Source organism: Diceros bicornis, chromosome 1, assembly GCF_020826845.1.
Source record: "Diceros bicornis minor isolate mBicDic1 chromosome 1, mDicBic1.mat.cur, whole genome shotgun sequence".
Lineage (NCBI taxonomy): Eukaryota > Metazoa > Chordata > Mammalia > Perissodactyla > Rhinocerotidae > Diceros > Diceros bicornis.
This window is the reverse complement of record NC_080740.1, coordinates 52,315,289-52,331,747: the sequence shown is the minus strand read 5'-3', so window position 1 is coordinate 52,331,747 and position 16,459 is coordinate 52,315,289. Positions and strand designations below refer to the sequence as shown.

At 41.4% G+C, this 16,459-nt stretch overlaps 1 protein-coding gene across 1 annotated transcript in view; it reads right to left on the bottom strand.

The window, feature by feature from the left end:
- Positions 1-16,051, bottom strand: part of HSPA4 (heat shock protein family A (Hsp70) member 4) — a 46,876-nt gene extending 30,825 nt beyond the window's left edge. The window contains exons 1-3 of the mRNA XM_058540350.1: positions 15,720-16,051; positions 4,400-4,457; positions 2,150-2,290 (exon numbers count right to left, since the gene is read on the bottom strand). Coding sequence (XP_058396333.1) covers positions 2,150-2,290; positions 4,400-4,457; positions 15,720-15,826 — 306 coding nt within the window. The 5' untranslated portion in view covers positions 15,827-16,051. The remainder of the gene's footprint in view (positions 1-2,149; positions 2,291-4,399; positions 4,458-15,719) is intronic.
- Positions 16,052-16,459: the final 408 nt, after the last annotated feature.

Sequence of the window (16,459 nt, the reverse complement as noted above, 5' to 3'; positions counted from 1 at the left end):
AAAGGATCTAGACTTAATATTTTTCTTCATAAACTAAAAGCCTAAAGTGACATTATCAATGGACCATTACCTCAAGAGGAAATTGAAGAAAGTTAGTTTTGGAAACAAAATAACTAGAAGGTCACTTCTAGCTGATCAAACATGAAACCTGGAGATGAGGACCAATGGGTAAACAATACACTGTGACCACCAACAAAACTTGAGACAATTACCTGTGCAGGAGCAAACTGGTATAGCTCACCGTGACCCACAGTGCCCCTCCAGAGAGGGGTCTGGTGGTGGAAACTATTGTACCATCTGACATACTATGTATGTTTTACTTTATTTACTGTGTTGACTTGATTATCATCTCCCTAATTAGGATCCAATCTAACCTGAGGACACGGTTTTTGTCCAGTTTGTTCACTGTCATAGCCTCAGCCCTTAGGACAGACCTGACACAATAAATAGTTGCTGAATTAAAGAATAAATGATGAACACAGCTTCAAGATATCCTACCTTGGATAAAAGTCTGCAACTCTGACAAGAATTGCAAACTTTAAATGTTGAAAGAATGCCTAGGATCAGCCCCATCCCAAACTAGAATCCAGACCAGAAAACATCATTCTCTTTTTTTAGCTGCTGCTCCAGCTCAGCTTGAACACCACCTTCTCCTCACGTCTCATCCCCAGCCCAAACATAATTTATTCTGGTTTAGAATCTAACAGTGTCTCACTTCATTGCACGATAAAGATGGGAAAATCTCCTGGTGAGCCTCTATCTAAGCTACCGTGATATTTGCTTAATTCTGAGTCAATTTCTTGTATTTGGATCCACTTGTTCCCCACGTCTTCTCCCTACCCTCTTTCTCCTTTGGCTCCTGCAACGCTTATGACTAAATCTGCCAATACCCATCCTGGGCCGGCCCCATGGCTTAGTGGTTAAGTGCACGTGCTCCGCTACTGGCGGCCCGGGTTCGGATCCCGGGCACACACCGACGCACCGCTCGTCCAGCCATGCTGAGGCCGCATCCCACATACAGCAACTAGACGGATGTGCAACTATGACATACAACTATCTACTAGGGCTTTGGGGAAAAAAAAAAAAAGGAGGAAGATTGGCAATAGATGTTAGCTCAGAGCCAGTCTTCCTCAGCAAAAAGAGGAGGATTAGCATGGTTGTTAGCTCAGGGCTGATCTTCCTCACAAAAAGTAAAAATAAAAAAATAGCCATCCTATTTATTTCTTAACTGTTAAGTATCCCCCATTTCCTCACCTCCCTTTTTTTTTCATTTTTCCCTCCCCTGCATTCCTGATTTATCCATTACTAGGTCATTCAAACTGTTCTGAGATAACTGCCACAGATACCCTAAGTAAACCCAATGATCATTCTTCAGTTATCCGAATTCTTCACTTCTAAGTTCAACTGAATTCTCAGCTACAATAGCACAATTGACTATCTTTTTCTCACAATTATCATCATCTCTTGGATTCTAAGCCTGTTTCCATGATCATTATTTCTCCAACTGGAGTGTCTCAAACACCAAATCTCCCCTCTACATTCAGTTGCCCAGAAAGCTCAACCACCCTTTTCTGGTTTCCTCTTACCACCTCTGAGAGCAAAAGAGGCAGATGTGTCCACCCTGCCCACCTGCCAGCCTCTCACTTCTTTCATATGATCAGTTCACTGCATGCTTCACAAAGAGACTCTTCCAGATGTCCCAGAGATAGCCAAGACTAAACCCCCTTCTCCCCAAAAGAACAACACCTCTTTTCAACCTAAACCCTAGTGTCAAGAGTACGGCCATGTATCTGGCTAGTGACCTTAAAATGTTGATTTCTTTGCCTGATCTTCCAGAATTTGTTCACTAAAATCACACCAGAAAGACTGCTGCATCAGTAAACAAGATGAGCAGCAATAGCAGTATAAACTTTAAACCATCACTACCCACCTGTCCAACACATTTATTAATAGTTCCACCTACAGCTCCCAACCAAAATCCAGATCATTCAAAAAAATGCCAAATGGTATTTACTAACAAAAGCTTTTCCTAAGGATTTGTAAGCATTTTCACTACAACTTGAAATCAGAATGGTACTGATATACATTGACCTGGATAAAATAAAATACTGTCTATTTTAATTATAAGGCATTATCTTGAAAACCTTACCTTTATACCTGTTAATCCAGTGGGCAACTGCACAATATCATATGCAAGGTTAGGTTTTTCTGCCTCCACAAACGGATCAGAGAATGCTCGGCCATGGAATCTTTTAAATCCTTGGACTGTGTTCTTTGCATTGGAAATTACCTAAGAGAAAGAATATCGGAATCAAAAAGTGGAAGACTAACAGCAATTAAATTAAGGGGGGAAAAAAATCAAGAACTTCAGATTAAATTAGCATCATTTTAACTCCACAAAGTTTCCTTCCGAGTGTCAGTTTTCTTCAGCACTTAACCTTTCTTAATGGTGCCTCCTAGCATGTGAGGTGAGGGGTAAGGGACTTAACAGGTCACACAGTGGCAGGGCTGGGACCAGAGCTCAGCTGGTCCTACTTCTCCACAAAGACAGGTCATTACACTAATAAAAGTATTTTCTATTGTTAAACTTCTAATAAACATTTACATAAAATTATTTTTAGCTTTTAAAAATTACCCAGTTTGTGTTTCAAACTTTCCAGGAGTCAATTTGGCAATATGTATCAATTCAGAAATTCCAGTGAAAGAAATTTACCATAAAGGAAAAAAAGATGACAATAAGTACACAAAATAAATGCAAAAAGATATTAGAAGAGTATTATTTATAATAGCAGAAGACTGGTAATAGCCTGGATGGTCTATAACAGGGGAATGGGTAAATATATTATGGTATAGCCATACAGTGGGTAAGATTACTTTAGAAGGTTGGAAGACAAGTATCTATATGGTATGATCTCACTTTCTTGGGGGTGAGGGTGCATTTATACGCTTATAAAGAGTAGAAAAGGTTATATGCTAAGATACCAACAGTGATTTCTGGATAACGGTAGTACAAGTAACTTCCAAATTCCTTATACTTCTATATCTATATTTTCTAATTTCTCTAGAATAAACTATTAGAATTTATGGAAAAAAATGCTGGCAAACACATTCAAAAAACTCAAGAATGAACTTGTGCTTAAGATTTACAAGCTTCTCTTCCCAATGCATAAGTGTAACAAGCCCCAAGAAAAAAATGCAGAGCTCCTCTGCATTGGCTACATCAAGAGGCACACAGAAGTCCTTTTGTAAAACAATATGAGGCCTCCAAAATCAGGTCCTGCTTCAGTAAGCTGTCAAGGAGAAACTCAATATTACAATAACTACGTCAATCTAAAACCAGGCAGCTATTTAGTGCAATAACTATTCTCAATAATGAAAGTAAGTTTAAAAACAGGAAAAATTCCCTGGAATTTTACAAGGAAAGACATTTCAAAATAGCTCCGTACTTGCTATCTACTGCCTCCTAAAGTATATTGAATCTTCTGAAAATGAGATTCTAAATACCCAATTTAATTAAAAAATCAATTGGCCAAGCACCATTTTCTTAGGCTTAAAAATTTTAGGCCCTGCCAGTTCCAGAAAGACAGACAGTTATTTATTCTAAACGTTGCTCCACATGGAATCATAAAAAGGTCAAACATGCAACTCCTTGATTTTACAGCACCCTCAAACACTCAGGATAACAGAACTCTCGGGGGTTCTGTTGCTCTGAAACCAGCAAATATGTCAATTCTTGGTTTACAAAGTAAACTAATGACAAGTGTGCTTTTACAAGTTTGCTTTCCTTCCTTGAGAACCTTGATTAACAAGATCAAATTTAAAGACAACACTGATCCTAAATATGAGTAAGATGAAAACCCAAAATGACAGACTTTAAGGAACATTTAAAATATCCACGAACAAGCAAGCCTTGCTTAAACAAGATCTGAGCAAAATACATCCTAGTAGTTTGCATTAAATAGATTATACTCTTCATGCTGTTTTAAAAAGCTATTTGCAGGCCGGACCCATGGCTTAGCGGTTAAGTGCGCGCGCTCCGCTGCTGGCGGCCCGGGTTCGGATCCCAGGCGCGCACCGATGCACCGCTTCTCTGGCCATGCTGAGGCCGCGTCCCACATACAGTAACTAGAAGGATGTGCAGCTATGACATACAACTATCTACTGGGGCTTTGGGGGGAAAAATAAATAAATAAATAAAATTAAAAAAAAGAAGCTCATGGCTTAAAAAGCTATTTGCTTCTCACTCAAGCACATGAGAACAGGGGTCAGGTCTGTCTCTCTCAGTTGTATGCCTAGGGCCTCCCAGTGCTAGGCACCTAATGGGCACTCAAACAGGTGCTGAATGGAAGAATGGACAAACTAAATAAAGAAGTTATTTTAGGAAGAAACAAAACTCTACCTGGCTTTTAGCTGCTGCTCCAATTGAACGATTCTTAGGACCAAAAGAAATGCAAGCCCTAGAAGATAAAACAAACATTCAAGCATCAAAACTTACTGCAATATTAAAAAAAAAAAAACTTATTGCAACATTATATCCAAAACCATAGCAGGTGAGATTTCTGAGTCTTAGGCTGAAAAGCCATATGTATTAACAACCCACAATAAGTCTATGATTTTGACCTTTCCATTGAGTAAAACTGTCCATGGAATAGGCTGCCTCTTGGAATAACGGGAGTCCTGTCCTTTAGATGTTGAAGCACAAGTTTGACGTGATGACTATCTGTTTAGAATACTACAGAGAGGTACACTCCATTATCCTCTAATTCTTCAAGTCTGGTGTTCAGAATCCCAATATAAAATAATGCACCCTTATGTGAGCACACCAACTAAATGTTCTTTGTTTTTAAAAATAGCTCATAACTTCACCAAGAGAATATCCTATAAACCCTAAAAACAACTCTTGTCTTATCGTATGTAAGTAAAAAGTAATTTTTCTAGAACTAGCTTCCAAGGACTCCAAATTTCTGAAAAGGAACTTCATTCCCACTTCTGAACACATTCTTCCAAATCACCAACTCATACAGTACCTGCTGGTTTGATCTATTTGCTGTTTATTTTAGAAAGCAGAACTGAAACCTGCTTAAAACTATAACTACTTTAAAACACCGTGTTTGGGGGCCAGCCCAGTGGCATAGCTGTTAAGTCCACACGCTCCGCTTCGGTGGCCCAGGGTTCACGGGTTCAGATCCTGGGCGCAGACCTACGCACTGCTGATCAAGCCATGTGATGGCGTCCCATATAAAGTACAGGAAGATGGGCACAGATGTTAGCCCAGGGCCAATCTTCCTCAGCAAAAGAAAAAAAAAAAAAAAGAGGAGGCTTGGCAACAGATGTTAGCTCAGGGCTAATCTTCCTCAAAAATAATAATAATAATAATATTAATAATATGTACGTAAGCTTCGAATGAGTACATTTGTATTCCTTACCCTTTAATAAATGTTGTACTCTACATAGAACTTAGTTCAGAGTTCCAGATGCCCCCACACACACACAAACTCAGTCACACATGAAATAGTTTAATAAATATCTTTTCAAAAAAATTGGGGCCAGCCCAGTGGCACAAGCGGTTAATTGTGCGCGCTCCACTGCGGCAGCCCGGGGTTCACTGGTTCAGATCCTGGTGCGCACCTACGCACCACTTGTCAAGCCATACTGTGCCAGCGTCCCATATAAAGTGGAGGAAGTTAGGCACAGATGTTAGCCCAGGGCCAGTCTTCCTCAGCAAAAAGAGGAGGATTGGCAGATGTTAGCTCAGGGCTGATCTTCCTCACATACATACATACATACATAAATAAATCACTGTGTTTAAACTTAAAAAGTCAGTTATACTGGAGTTAATGCTTTTCCTATTATAGCCCCTTTGCTTCCCCTTGTTTTTCACTCTAATTGATCCCTCTGGAACCTTGCCCCATGTTCCCTTTACTCTCATGTATTTATCACCTCCGTTTCCAGTAGCTGCTTTCTCTCAAACTAAAACAAGATCAAATTCACCCACACCACCCAAAAATCCTAAAAGACAAAGCTCTTCCCAGCATCCATTTTCCTCTCAAGTTAGTTAAGTCTCTCTTCCTCCTACTTTAATAATAATAACTGCATAAATTGCTTATGTGTACTATCTCATTTAATCCTCATAAGCACTCTATCTTATCCCCACTTTATAGGAGAGGAACTGAGTCCAAAAAGGTAAATTTATCCAGGGTCATGTAATCTGAAAGCAATGGAGTCAGGACTGTAGATCATTTCTCCATATTTCACACTCTAGCTCTGACCCTCTCTATCCTCCCTGGATCCCTAGCTCTTCCAATTTAGCAGAGTGAGTAAGAATAAGGGCTCTGGAGCCATACAGCCTTGGTCCAAATCTCACTACATTAGATGACTTATTAATCAAGTAGAATTGTTTTACTTAAATCTATTAGCCCTGTATAAACTGGCAGAATGCTGGGCCTCTCTGTGCCTCAGAGGCCCTTTCCAACCAATGTGTTAAGAACCCCTGTGAGCCAATATCCCAGAGCAGTTGCAGGCAGCTATGCCCTATATTAATATGGCATAGCCTGAATCTCCTCATATTTCCTTTGAACCCTAAGCTCTGTGAGCCTAGAATGTGCTGGAAGTAGCCTCTCAAGAAGCACAGGTGCCAAGCTCAGCCTTTCTGCAAATATACCACCAATCACTAAAACCAAAAGAAAAATTCCTGAGTACCACCTAAATGTCTCTAACACAGACCATATTGCTCTTTAGGAAATTGCCCAAGGCAATCTTACCTACTCCATTCACTCTCCCCACTCCAAAAAGGCCTTGTAGCCTAAGCCTAACAAATGCTAAACCTACATCTTTCTTTTTTTTGTGAGGAAGATCAGCCCTGAGCTAACATCCATGCTAATCCTCCTCTTTTTTTGCTGAGGAAGAGCGGCTCTGAGCTAACATCTATTGCCAATCTTCCTCCTTTTTCTTCCCCCAAAGCCCCAGTAGATAGTTGTATATCATAGCTGCACATCCTTCTAGTTGCTGTATGTGGGACGCGGCCTCAGCATGGCTGGAGAAGCGATGTGTCGGTGCGCGCCCAGGATCCGAACCCGGGGCCGCCAGTAGCAGAGTGCACGCACTTAACCACTAAGCCACAGGGCCGGCCCCCTACATCTTTCTAAAAGCCACCAGATCTGAATTTCTAAGGTGTATCTCACCAATATCTCAATCCCAACATAACTAAAAGGCAACGTTATTTATGTTCCTGCAGCCCTTTTTTCAAAACTTTATCTCCTCAAAACAATTACTAGCTCTAGGAACAAAAAACATTAATGTTCCCAACTTTAAGTCCTGTTGAAGGGTTAATTTCCTATTCTACCTAGGTAACTCTGAATCTGTCTTGCTTCTACTTACCTTCCAAACAAAACCAATTACCAACAAATAAAGCCCAGATTCCTTATTGTGGAACCTAAGGCTTTTCACCATCCCCACCCCCACCCTCACCCCCATTTTCCTGCTGCACCTCATGCACACAGTGACCCAACACAAGTTAAACAGCCTTCCAATCTTCCTGCTGTGCTCATACTACTTTTGCCACCTGAAATGCCCTGGTCCTTCTAAATCTCACTCATTCTCCAGAAATATCACCTACTTTGTGAGGCCTTCCCAATCCTCTTCAAGTAAAAATTAATCATTTCTACCTCCTAAAACTTATTAGACTTGGCTTAAAACTTTCTGGACTTTGGGCAATGCAGATATAAAACATTTCCATCAACGCAGAAAGCTCTGCTGTACAGATCTGCTCTAGGTAATATTCTCCTTGAAGTCAATTAACATTTTTACTTACTTTTAAAATCCACATTTGTCTTCTAATAGGAAGTGTTTCATACACCTTGAAAAGCTAAATAAGTCTGTCTCAGTTCAAATTACTCATCCTTTTTTGGTCTATACATAGTCATACTACAGTTTCCAACTTCTTACAAAGCAATCAAATGTCACTAATGGAACATCAATTTTTACCACATAATATAGCAGCTACATCTCAAACAAGGCATAACTCTTGCAAAGTATGGGGAAAGTTAACTTTTCTTATCACATCATAGAAAATCATCAATATAATATCACTACATAATTCTTACAGTCTACAAAGGTTATTTAACAATAAGCCAGGGCCAGCACCCAGAGGCCTAGTGGTTAAGTTTGATATGCTCCACTTCAGCGGCCCAGGTTCGGCTTCCAGTCACGGACCTACACCACTCATCTGTCAGTAGCCATGCTGTGGCAGCTCACATACAAGGAGGATTGGCAGCAGATGTTAGCTCAAGGTGAATCTTCCTCAACCAAAATAAATAAATAAATAAGACAACTATTGCTCTAAAAAAAGAAATCCTTAGCTTTTCCACTTTGCCATCAACTTGACTAATATGAAGACATGTGCAGTAAAATGAGCTCAGGCTCTAGAATCAGACAATATGGATTTGTCCAAATCCCTTCTCTGTCTTTCTAGCTGTGTGACCTCTCTGTTGCTTAACCTCTCTGAAATTCAATCTGCTCATCTCTAAAATGGGGGAAATCACAGCATCTATCTCATATGGTTGTTATAAAGATTAAATTTGTTGATCCACTTTTACAGGGCTTGCATCAGAGACTGGCACATCATAAATAAAATATTAGCTGCTATTACAGTTCAAAAAAAGCCCAGGCCTGAGTTTCATACAAAAAATATACCAACTAGTTTGCAATGCAAGTTCTGCTTCACTTTTTCAAACTATCCACTAAAATCCAGTCAGCTATCTTTAAAATCATCTACCCATGAGGAATAAAAGTCCTACTACTTCTATTTAAAAAGGACAATTGAATGAGGGTCAGTATGTCAAACGGCATAAATTGAAGGGTTTTTAAAACTAAAAACTTACACAAAGAAACCTAATATTTAAAGCTCAAAAAGATTACGTTGATTAGGGCCAGCACTAGAATCTAGTTCAGTGCTTTCTAATGCAAGCTCATTGTAGAAAATTAGAAAAAAGTATAAAGAAGAAAATAAAGACTACCTGTAATTCCACAACCATCATCCTCCCACCATAGATGGCCACAATTAGCATGTAGGTAAATATTCCTATGCAATCCTAATAAAGCTAAATACTCTCATTCAGTTTTTTTCTCCTCAACATATGCTCTGAAAAATCTTCAGTGGCTGAATTATTCCCTCGGGATTTTGACATGGAACAAGATATTTGAAGGAAACATATCTCCTACTTCCCACTCATCAGTAACTTCCAAAATTTGCACACAGCCTGCATCCAATCCCTATCAATGGCAGGAAGCCTCTCTTCCATCCAAGCAGGTCAAGCTCCCACAACCTTCATTACTGTGCCTTCATAGGCCAGGCAGTGTGCTAAGCATTCTACACTTGCTTCTCTCAAACACTTTGAGAAAACAACTATTAGTGACCCAATTTTATAAATGAGGAACTGACTCAAGTCAAGTTAACGTGTCCAGAAACATAACCGGTAATTATTACAGTCCAGGATTCAAAATGAGGACTAGCGAACTTCAAATCCCATACATACATACTTTTGTCCTGCCAGCAAACCCAATAGAGGTTTATTCCTACTTCTATACCTTCACTCAGACTGTCTCAATCCTTTCCTCCATGTGGTCTAATCTTATTTGCTCAAGTCCCACTCCTTCCTTTCCTCAGCACTCTATCCCCCACTGATGTAACCTCTCCTCTGAAATCAATATTTTAAGTCGGTACTTAATAACCTTGTCCATAACTGTACTCTTACTCTGTTTACTGTTGCTTTAAGTCATTCATATTTCCAACTAGAATGGATACATCTCTAGACAGCAGGAATCTTTATCTTACACCTCCTCTATACTCCACACAACACCAAGTCAATGCTGCTAAAAACTTAAGTACTCAGACACCTGCTGCTTGACTGGCATTACCTTTCCTCCATTCTAAATTACTGGCTGACATTACAAGAAGTTAATTCAAATCAAATTCAAGACTCTTCTGTTCTAATCTTTAAGTCCTAGAAATAACTAGCTTTTTAAGCCAGAGAACAGAATTGTTCTCCCTCTCCTAGGTAAGAGAGACTACTAACCAAATATTTAAGCACATTCCAATGGGATATTATAAACAGTTGCAATCGGCACAGATCCTTAAAAGGTGGAGTTTCATGTTTATAAGTGTATATAGAACTGCTCTCAGGATATTAGGATAGCTTGTTTCTCTAATTCACTTTCTTAAACAACCTAAGAAAATGAGTTCTTCAAAGAACCCACAGTAGTATTTAGACTATCAAATAAGAAATGTAAGCAAAACTGGCATGGAAATGGTTATTACATTTATCAGAGTATCCTCAGGTTACCGCCTTAGCCCTGAACTAAAAAGTACCCCAAAAAGTTGATACCAAACAGACCAGACAACTCATACTTATGAGATCTGCAGTTCCTAAAGCAGAGCAAATTCTTGAGTCAATAAGATTCACACGTTAAAAGCTACATATTTCATGAACCCTAAAGGCAAATTTGTATAGATTTCATTTTACTGTCCCAATATATAATCCATTAATAAAAAATACAAAAAAGGCAAGTAAGAATAGCAATACTAGCAAATACTTAGGCAGTATTTACTATGTGTCAGGCATTATTCTAAACACTTTCTATAATTTTAATTCTTTATAATCCTCACAACCCCCAGTAAGGTAGAGAAATCACTTACGTTCCTGGTATAAATTAATCCCTTAAATTTTTGTAAAGTATCCTGGCAATATGTTCTGAAACTCTAAGCATATATATCCTTTGCCCAAGCAATTACACGTCTGGAAATCTATCCAACAAAAATAAAAGTATTAACATGTAAACATAAATATAAAAGACTACTTGTTGAAGAGTTACTCATAATAGCAAAAAAAATTAGAGATAACCTGTTTGAAGAAAATTTATTACAGCCATAATATGGAATATTATATATTTAAGGAGGCAGATTCATATTTATCGACTCTGAAAGATGTCTAAAATATAAGTGAAAGAAAACAGTTACAAAATATAGTATGATCCTATTTGTTTAAACACACACATATACCCTATGTATATGTGCAGAAGTCTAGAAAAAGGTATGCAAGGATACATAGCAAACAGCAAATAATTAGACGGAGAGGAAACAACTTTACTTTAGCACTTGAGTGTTTTTATTGTTACAGCAAACAAGTATTTTGTTAAGTCAGTTCGGGAAAAAAAAGGTTTAATTTAGGAAACTCAATTTAGATCCTAATGACAAAGTTCTTGTAGATTACTTCCACCAATTTTGTATACAAGGTTGTATTTTAGTTCTTAAATGATTCGAAGAAACTACTTTCATAACCTCTGCAATTACACATAAGAAGGGAAGTGCTCTAAGCTTTGGTTAACAAATCAACTTTCCTTTTTTTTGAATCCAAAAGATTCAAGTCATCTTGCTGCTCTACCTAGATCTACCCAACATGTAAAGATATTCACTTCATAGAGGAATAATTTTCTTGCACAAATAAATCAGACGTTCATCTGCCAGTTAACCAGAAACCATACATACTTCAGCTTTTGCTCTCTCAAGGGCAGTTATTAATAGACAATTTCATCTCTTCAAATTCCTAATACGTTGTTTTATTAGGAACTAAGTCCATGAAAAGGATAATATAAGCAATTCATACACAGAATTATTTTCCAAAAGCAACTGATTTCTACCCTATAAATTGTTCATTTTGCAAAGTATGGCCCAAGTAACTTCCGTAATGTTTGACAGTCCAATAACATTTTTATTCCAAAGAAGCTTTAAGGTTGTACCCCTCCTACTGTAATAATCCAACTAAATATAAAAGTACGCTTTCCTCTCATTTCAAAGCCTGTCGTCAAAAAATGTCAACCCAGATACTTATAATTTAAAACTCCAAAGTTTATCTCAAAGCCCCCCACACTTCTCTCCCATGCTACCACACTAGTGGAAAGTAACATCAACTCCCACATAGACTAAGTATTGCAATAGCCTCCTAAATATCACCTTGCTTCTTCTCCTGCCCTTCTCAAATAAATCCATTCTCCACAAAAAAGCCAATCACGTTTTTAAAGTCTAAGTTGTATCACCTCCCACTGCACCTAGATAAAAACCCTTAACATGATTTATAAAGCCCTGCAACAACCTAGTCTGCCCTGCTTAACTGCTCTCCAGATTCATCTCACACCCTTCTCTCAATCGGCTCAAGAGTAGCTATGATCCTCTCAGTGTCAACTGCGTCAAGCTCTTCTTGCGTCAGGTCTTCCTCACTTGCTGTCCCTTCTGCCTGGGACAGCTCTTCCTCAGACCCACCACAACCTCCGTGGTAAATTCCTAGTCATTCTCCAGGTCTCAACTTAAATGGCACTTCTTTAAGGCACCTTCAACCTCCACCCCATATCCAATTTAAATTAGGTCCCCCTGTCATCCTATTTTGTACTTCCCCATCTGGGCCTTTACCACAGTCAGTAATTATATATTTGTTTAGCATCTGGCTTTTTCCACTGGCCATGTCCATGATGCCAAGATCTTGTTTGTTTGTTCATCAGAGTACCTCTAGCGCTTAGCACAATGGCTGGCATAAAGGAGGCACTCAATATTTGCTAAAATGAAGGAAGTCTAAATTTGGTAGAAAAGCAAGGGTCTCTCCTGGGTAACACACAACCAGCTCCTCAAAAACTGAATTCAGGGCCGGTCCGGTGGCGCAAGCGGTTAAGTGCGCGCGCTCCGCTGCGGCGGCCCGGGGTTCGCTGGTTCGGATCCCAGGCGCGCACCGAAGTACTGCTTGGTGAGCCATGCTGTGGCGGCGTCCCATATAAAGTGGAGGAAGATGGGCACCGATGTTAGCCCAGGGCCGTCTTCCTCAGCAACAAAAGAGGAGGATTGGCGGATGTTAGCTCAGGGCTGATCTCCTCACAAAAAAAAAAAAAAAAAAAAAAAAAAAACTGAATTCAAATCGTTATACCCACAATTTGAAATGAGGTACTTCTACCATAGCCAACCCTCTAGAACCTGCACCTCATTTTCCACTCTCACACTAAAACAAACCTTTATCACAGTCTCTGTGTACCTCTGAGATATAAATCCATTCTTCCATAACCACGACAAAAATCAAACTTTCTGATCCCATGTTCTACTTAGCCAGAGACTCCAACACAGAAATCTAAGCCAATCAAAATCACAGTTCAGGGCCGGCCCCGTGGCTTAGCGGTTAAGCGCGTGCGCTCCGCTGCTGGCGGCCCGGGTTCGGATCCCGGGCGCGCACCGATGCACCGCTTCTCCGGCCACGCTGAGGCCACGTCCCACGTGCAGCGACTAGAGGGATGTGCAACTATGACATACAACAATCTGCTGGGGCTTTGGGGGGAAAAGATAAATAAATAAAATCTTTAAAAAAAAAAAGAGCTGCTTTTCAAAAAAAAAAAAAAAAAAAAATCACAGTTCAGAAATTACTTGAGGGGTTGGCCTGGTGGCTTAGCGGTTAAGTTCACGCGCTCCGCTTCAGCAGCCTGGGGGTTCACCAGCTCAGATCCCGGGCACGGACCTATGCACCGCTCATCAAGCCATGCTGTGGCAGGCGTCCCACATAAGGTAGAGGAAGATGGGCATAGATGTTAGCCCAGGGCCAATACTGCTCAGCAAAAAAGAGGAGGATTCACAACAGATATTAGCTCAGGGCTAATCTGCCTCATACAAAAAAAAAAAAAAAAAAAATTACTTGAATGTATGGCATCCCTATAAGTTCCTGGGGAATATAAAAGAAAACAAAGGAAAAACATGTAAGAAAAATCATTTAATTTAAACAGTATTTTCTTATCACAATTACATGGTGTATCTGGCCATCCATCACTTAGTCTTTGAGGTAAATTTAATTGCAATCTAGGAAGATTAAAATTCTTTTCTTCTGAAACAACTCTGTCAGTTCCAACTAATGGAATTCATGGTAAAACTGTTGTAACTGCAGTCTACCTAAAATAAAAATAAGAGCGTAAGATAATAGTCTAAAACAAAAGACAGGAACACCGTTCATTCCAATATTTGGAATTCTCTTCCCTTTGGAACTAAAGTGTGTTCAATTCTAGGCAAGAAAAGACTAAGAAGTTGCATGCCTAACTCAGTGCTCTAGCCTTTTCAATTCCTTGGGGAAGACCTTCCTTACAGATAAAGGAAACTAGAATTCAGAGAGGAAGACAATATCAAATAGGAAATTAATACTTGAAAACAAACTTTAATGCTTTAAAAAACTTCAGTGTACAACTCACTTCTCTGGAAATACAAATTAGAACATAATACCCACTGTTAAAAACTATAAAAACAGGAGGGGGAATAGAGTGTAACTGCTAATGAGTACAGTGGTTTCTTGTTGGGGTAATGAAAATGTTTTAAAATTGTGGTAATGGTTGCACAATTTTGTGACTACACTAATAACAATCAAACTGTACACTTTAAATGGGTTAATTGTATGGTATGTGAATTATATCTCAATGAAGCTATTAAAAACTATAAACAAAATCGAGAAAAGGACATCAAACCATGGTTTGGGGATCTGGAATGGGTTATCCGGAAGTACCTGGGTTAAGTCTAAAATAAGGGACAGAAATTTGACAAGTGGAAGGGAAACGTTGTGAGCGCTCTGGGCAGCAAAGATCCGTCTAGTAGACGGAGCAATCTAGTTTGGCTAGCAATCTGCTGAAGAAGTGAGACAAAAATTAGGGTAAAAAACAGGCCTTAGAACAGAGGCCCTTGAACGGCCACACTGAGAAAGGAGCAAACAGTAGGAAGCTTCTTAACAGATTTTGTCCAAGAAGACGACAGTGGATTGAAAGGTATCTCTATGTACTCAAAGAGCAGTCTCTTTTACTCTAACCAAGGCAAGACCAGGCTCAGTGATGAATTTTAGAACTGTGTCTATACTGGTCCCATAACTTACTATAGGTTCTAAAAGTCAAAGTGAGCCCCTGAGTCATTCATTAACAATTGCGGCCAACACCCTGGTTGGAATGTATCACTGGGTAAGTGGAACGCTGCTAGGGGTTGGATGCGCACAGAATGATAGTAGAGAACGACCCCCTCATCGTTCAATATACTGAAACAATGTGAAAAACCAAAGTGAACGCAAAGGTATCAAGAAGGCATCGATTTTATTAAACCTTTTTCTAATATCTGCCCGTGCCAACCCAATCTCGAGGCCTCCGGTGCTCGGTCTTCCTCTCTTCCGGGCGCCGCCCCGCCCCCACTCACGTGGGACTCTGGCCGCTCCACCGTCTGGCCGCCGGCAGAAGCCAGAACCCATTCAACTCAACTTTTATTAAGCGCCTGCTGTGTGCAAAGCTCCGAACTCTATGTTGGGCTCAAGAAATGTCGGTACGCCACGAGCCTGGTCTCTGCTCTCGAAAAGGGGATCTCAGCCATCCTACCTCCCAGGTCTGCCTTTCCTCCAGCTCCTACCCCTGCCCTCCGCTGGTGCGAGTACCTGCTCACAGCCTTCGCTCAGCCAGCTGGCCACCATGAAAAGGCCTCGCGCCTGGCGCAGAACCCCCCGGCGGGTCTCGGCCACTAGTGACCTGGCACCCAGTGGGGGTCTCCTACCCACCCGGCCCTCGGCTCGGGACGGAAGTAACACCCCAGACCGCGTTCCCCAAGCCGCGAGGGTCGCTGACGGGAGCAAGCGCTACCTCCCCACCCCCCCGTGCACGCGGCCGGCCTGGCCCCCACTCACGGCGTGCAGCGGTCGCTGTACTCATTAGCAATCGTCTCGATGCCGCCGGCGCGGGCCACAGCGACGTAGCAGCTTTGGAAGCCCAGGTCTATGCCCACCACCGACATGGCGCCGGCTACAGCTCGGGCTCGAGCCCGGGTCCGGCCGGCGACACAGGACACGGACCCCGGCGGGGCTGGTGCGCAGAGAGCGGGCCGCGTGGGCCGGGGAACCGGGGCTAGTGGGGGATGTGTGGGGGTCCACGCAAGCGCGTAGGTCCTTGGAAGGGGCCGCAGCCAAGGGCGCTGCTCAGGCCGGCGCCGGCTCAGCGGCCGCAGAAGGGTAGCCGGTAGCGGGGGCGGAGAAGATCTCGAAAGATCTCGTTGCGACGAGAGTAAACCTGCAGCGCGAGAACTGCGAAGGAAAGGAATGTTATCGCGAGACCCCGGGTCAGATGCCTGTGCTTTTGAGGTCCCGCCCCCAGTTACGTACAAGCGTACGTCACGTCCAGGCACGAGAACCTGGGAAGAGAGAGGGCGGCTGTAAGATGGTTGCGAGGCGGGGGTTGGCCGCTTGAGCCTGCGCACAGAGCCCTCCGCAGCGGCTCCCCACGGCGGCAGAGAGCAACGGAGCACCTCCCCGGCCAGAAGAAAGCAGGAGAGCCGGCTGGAGGCAAAATACTGGGGAAGCTCCGGTGCCGTACTTCCGCCGTTTTCTTTTACGGCAAAGAAACTTCCGGTGGTGGGACCTCGGCCGCCTCA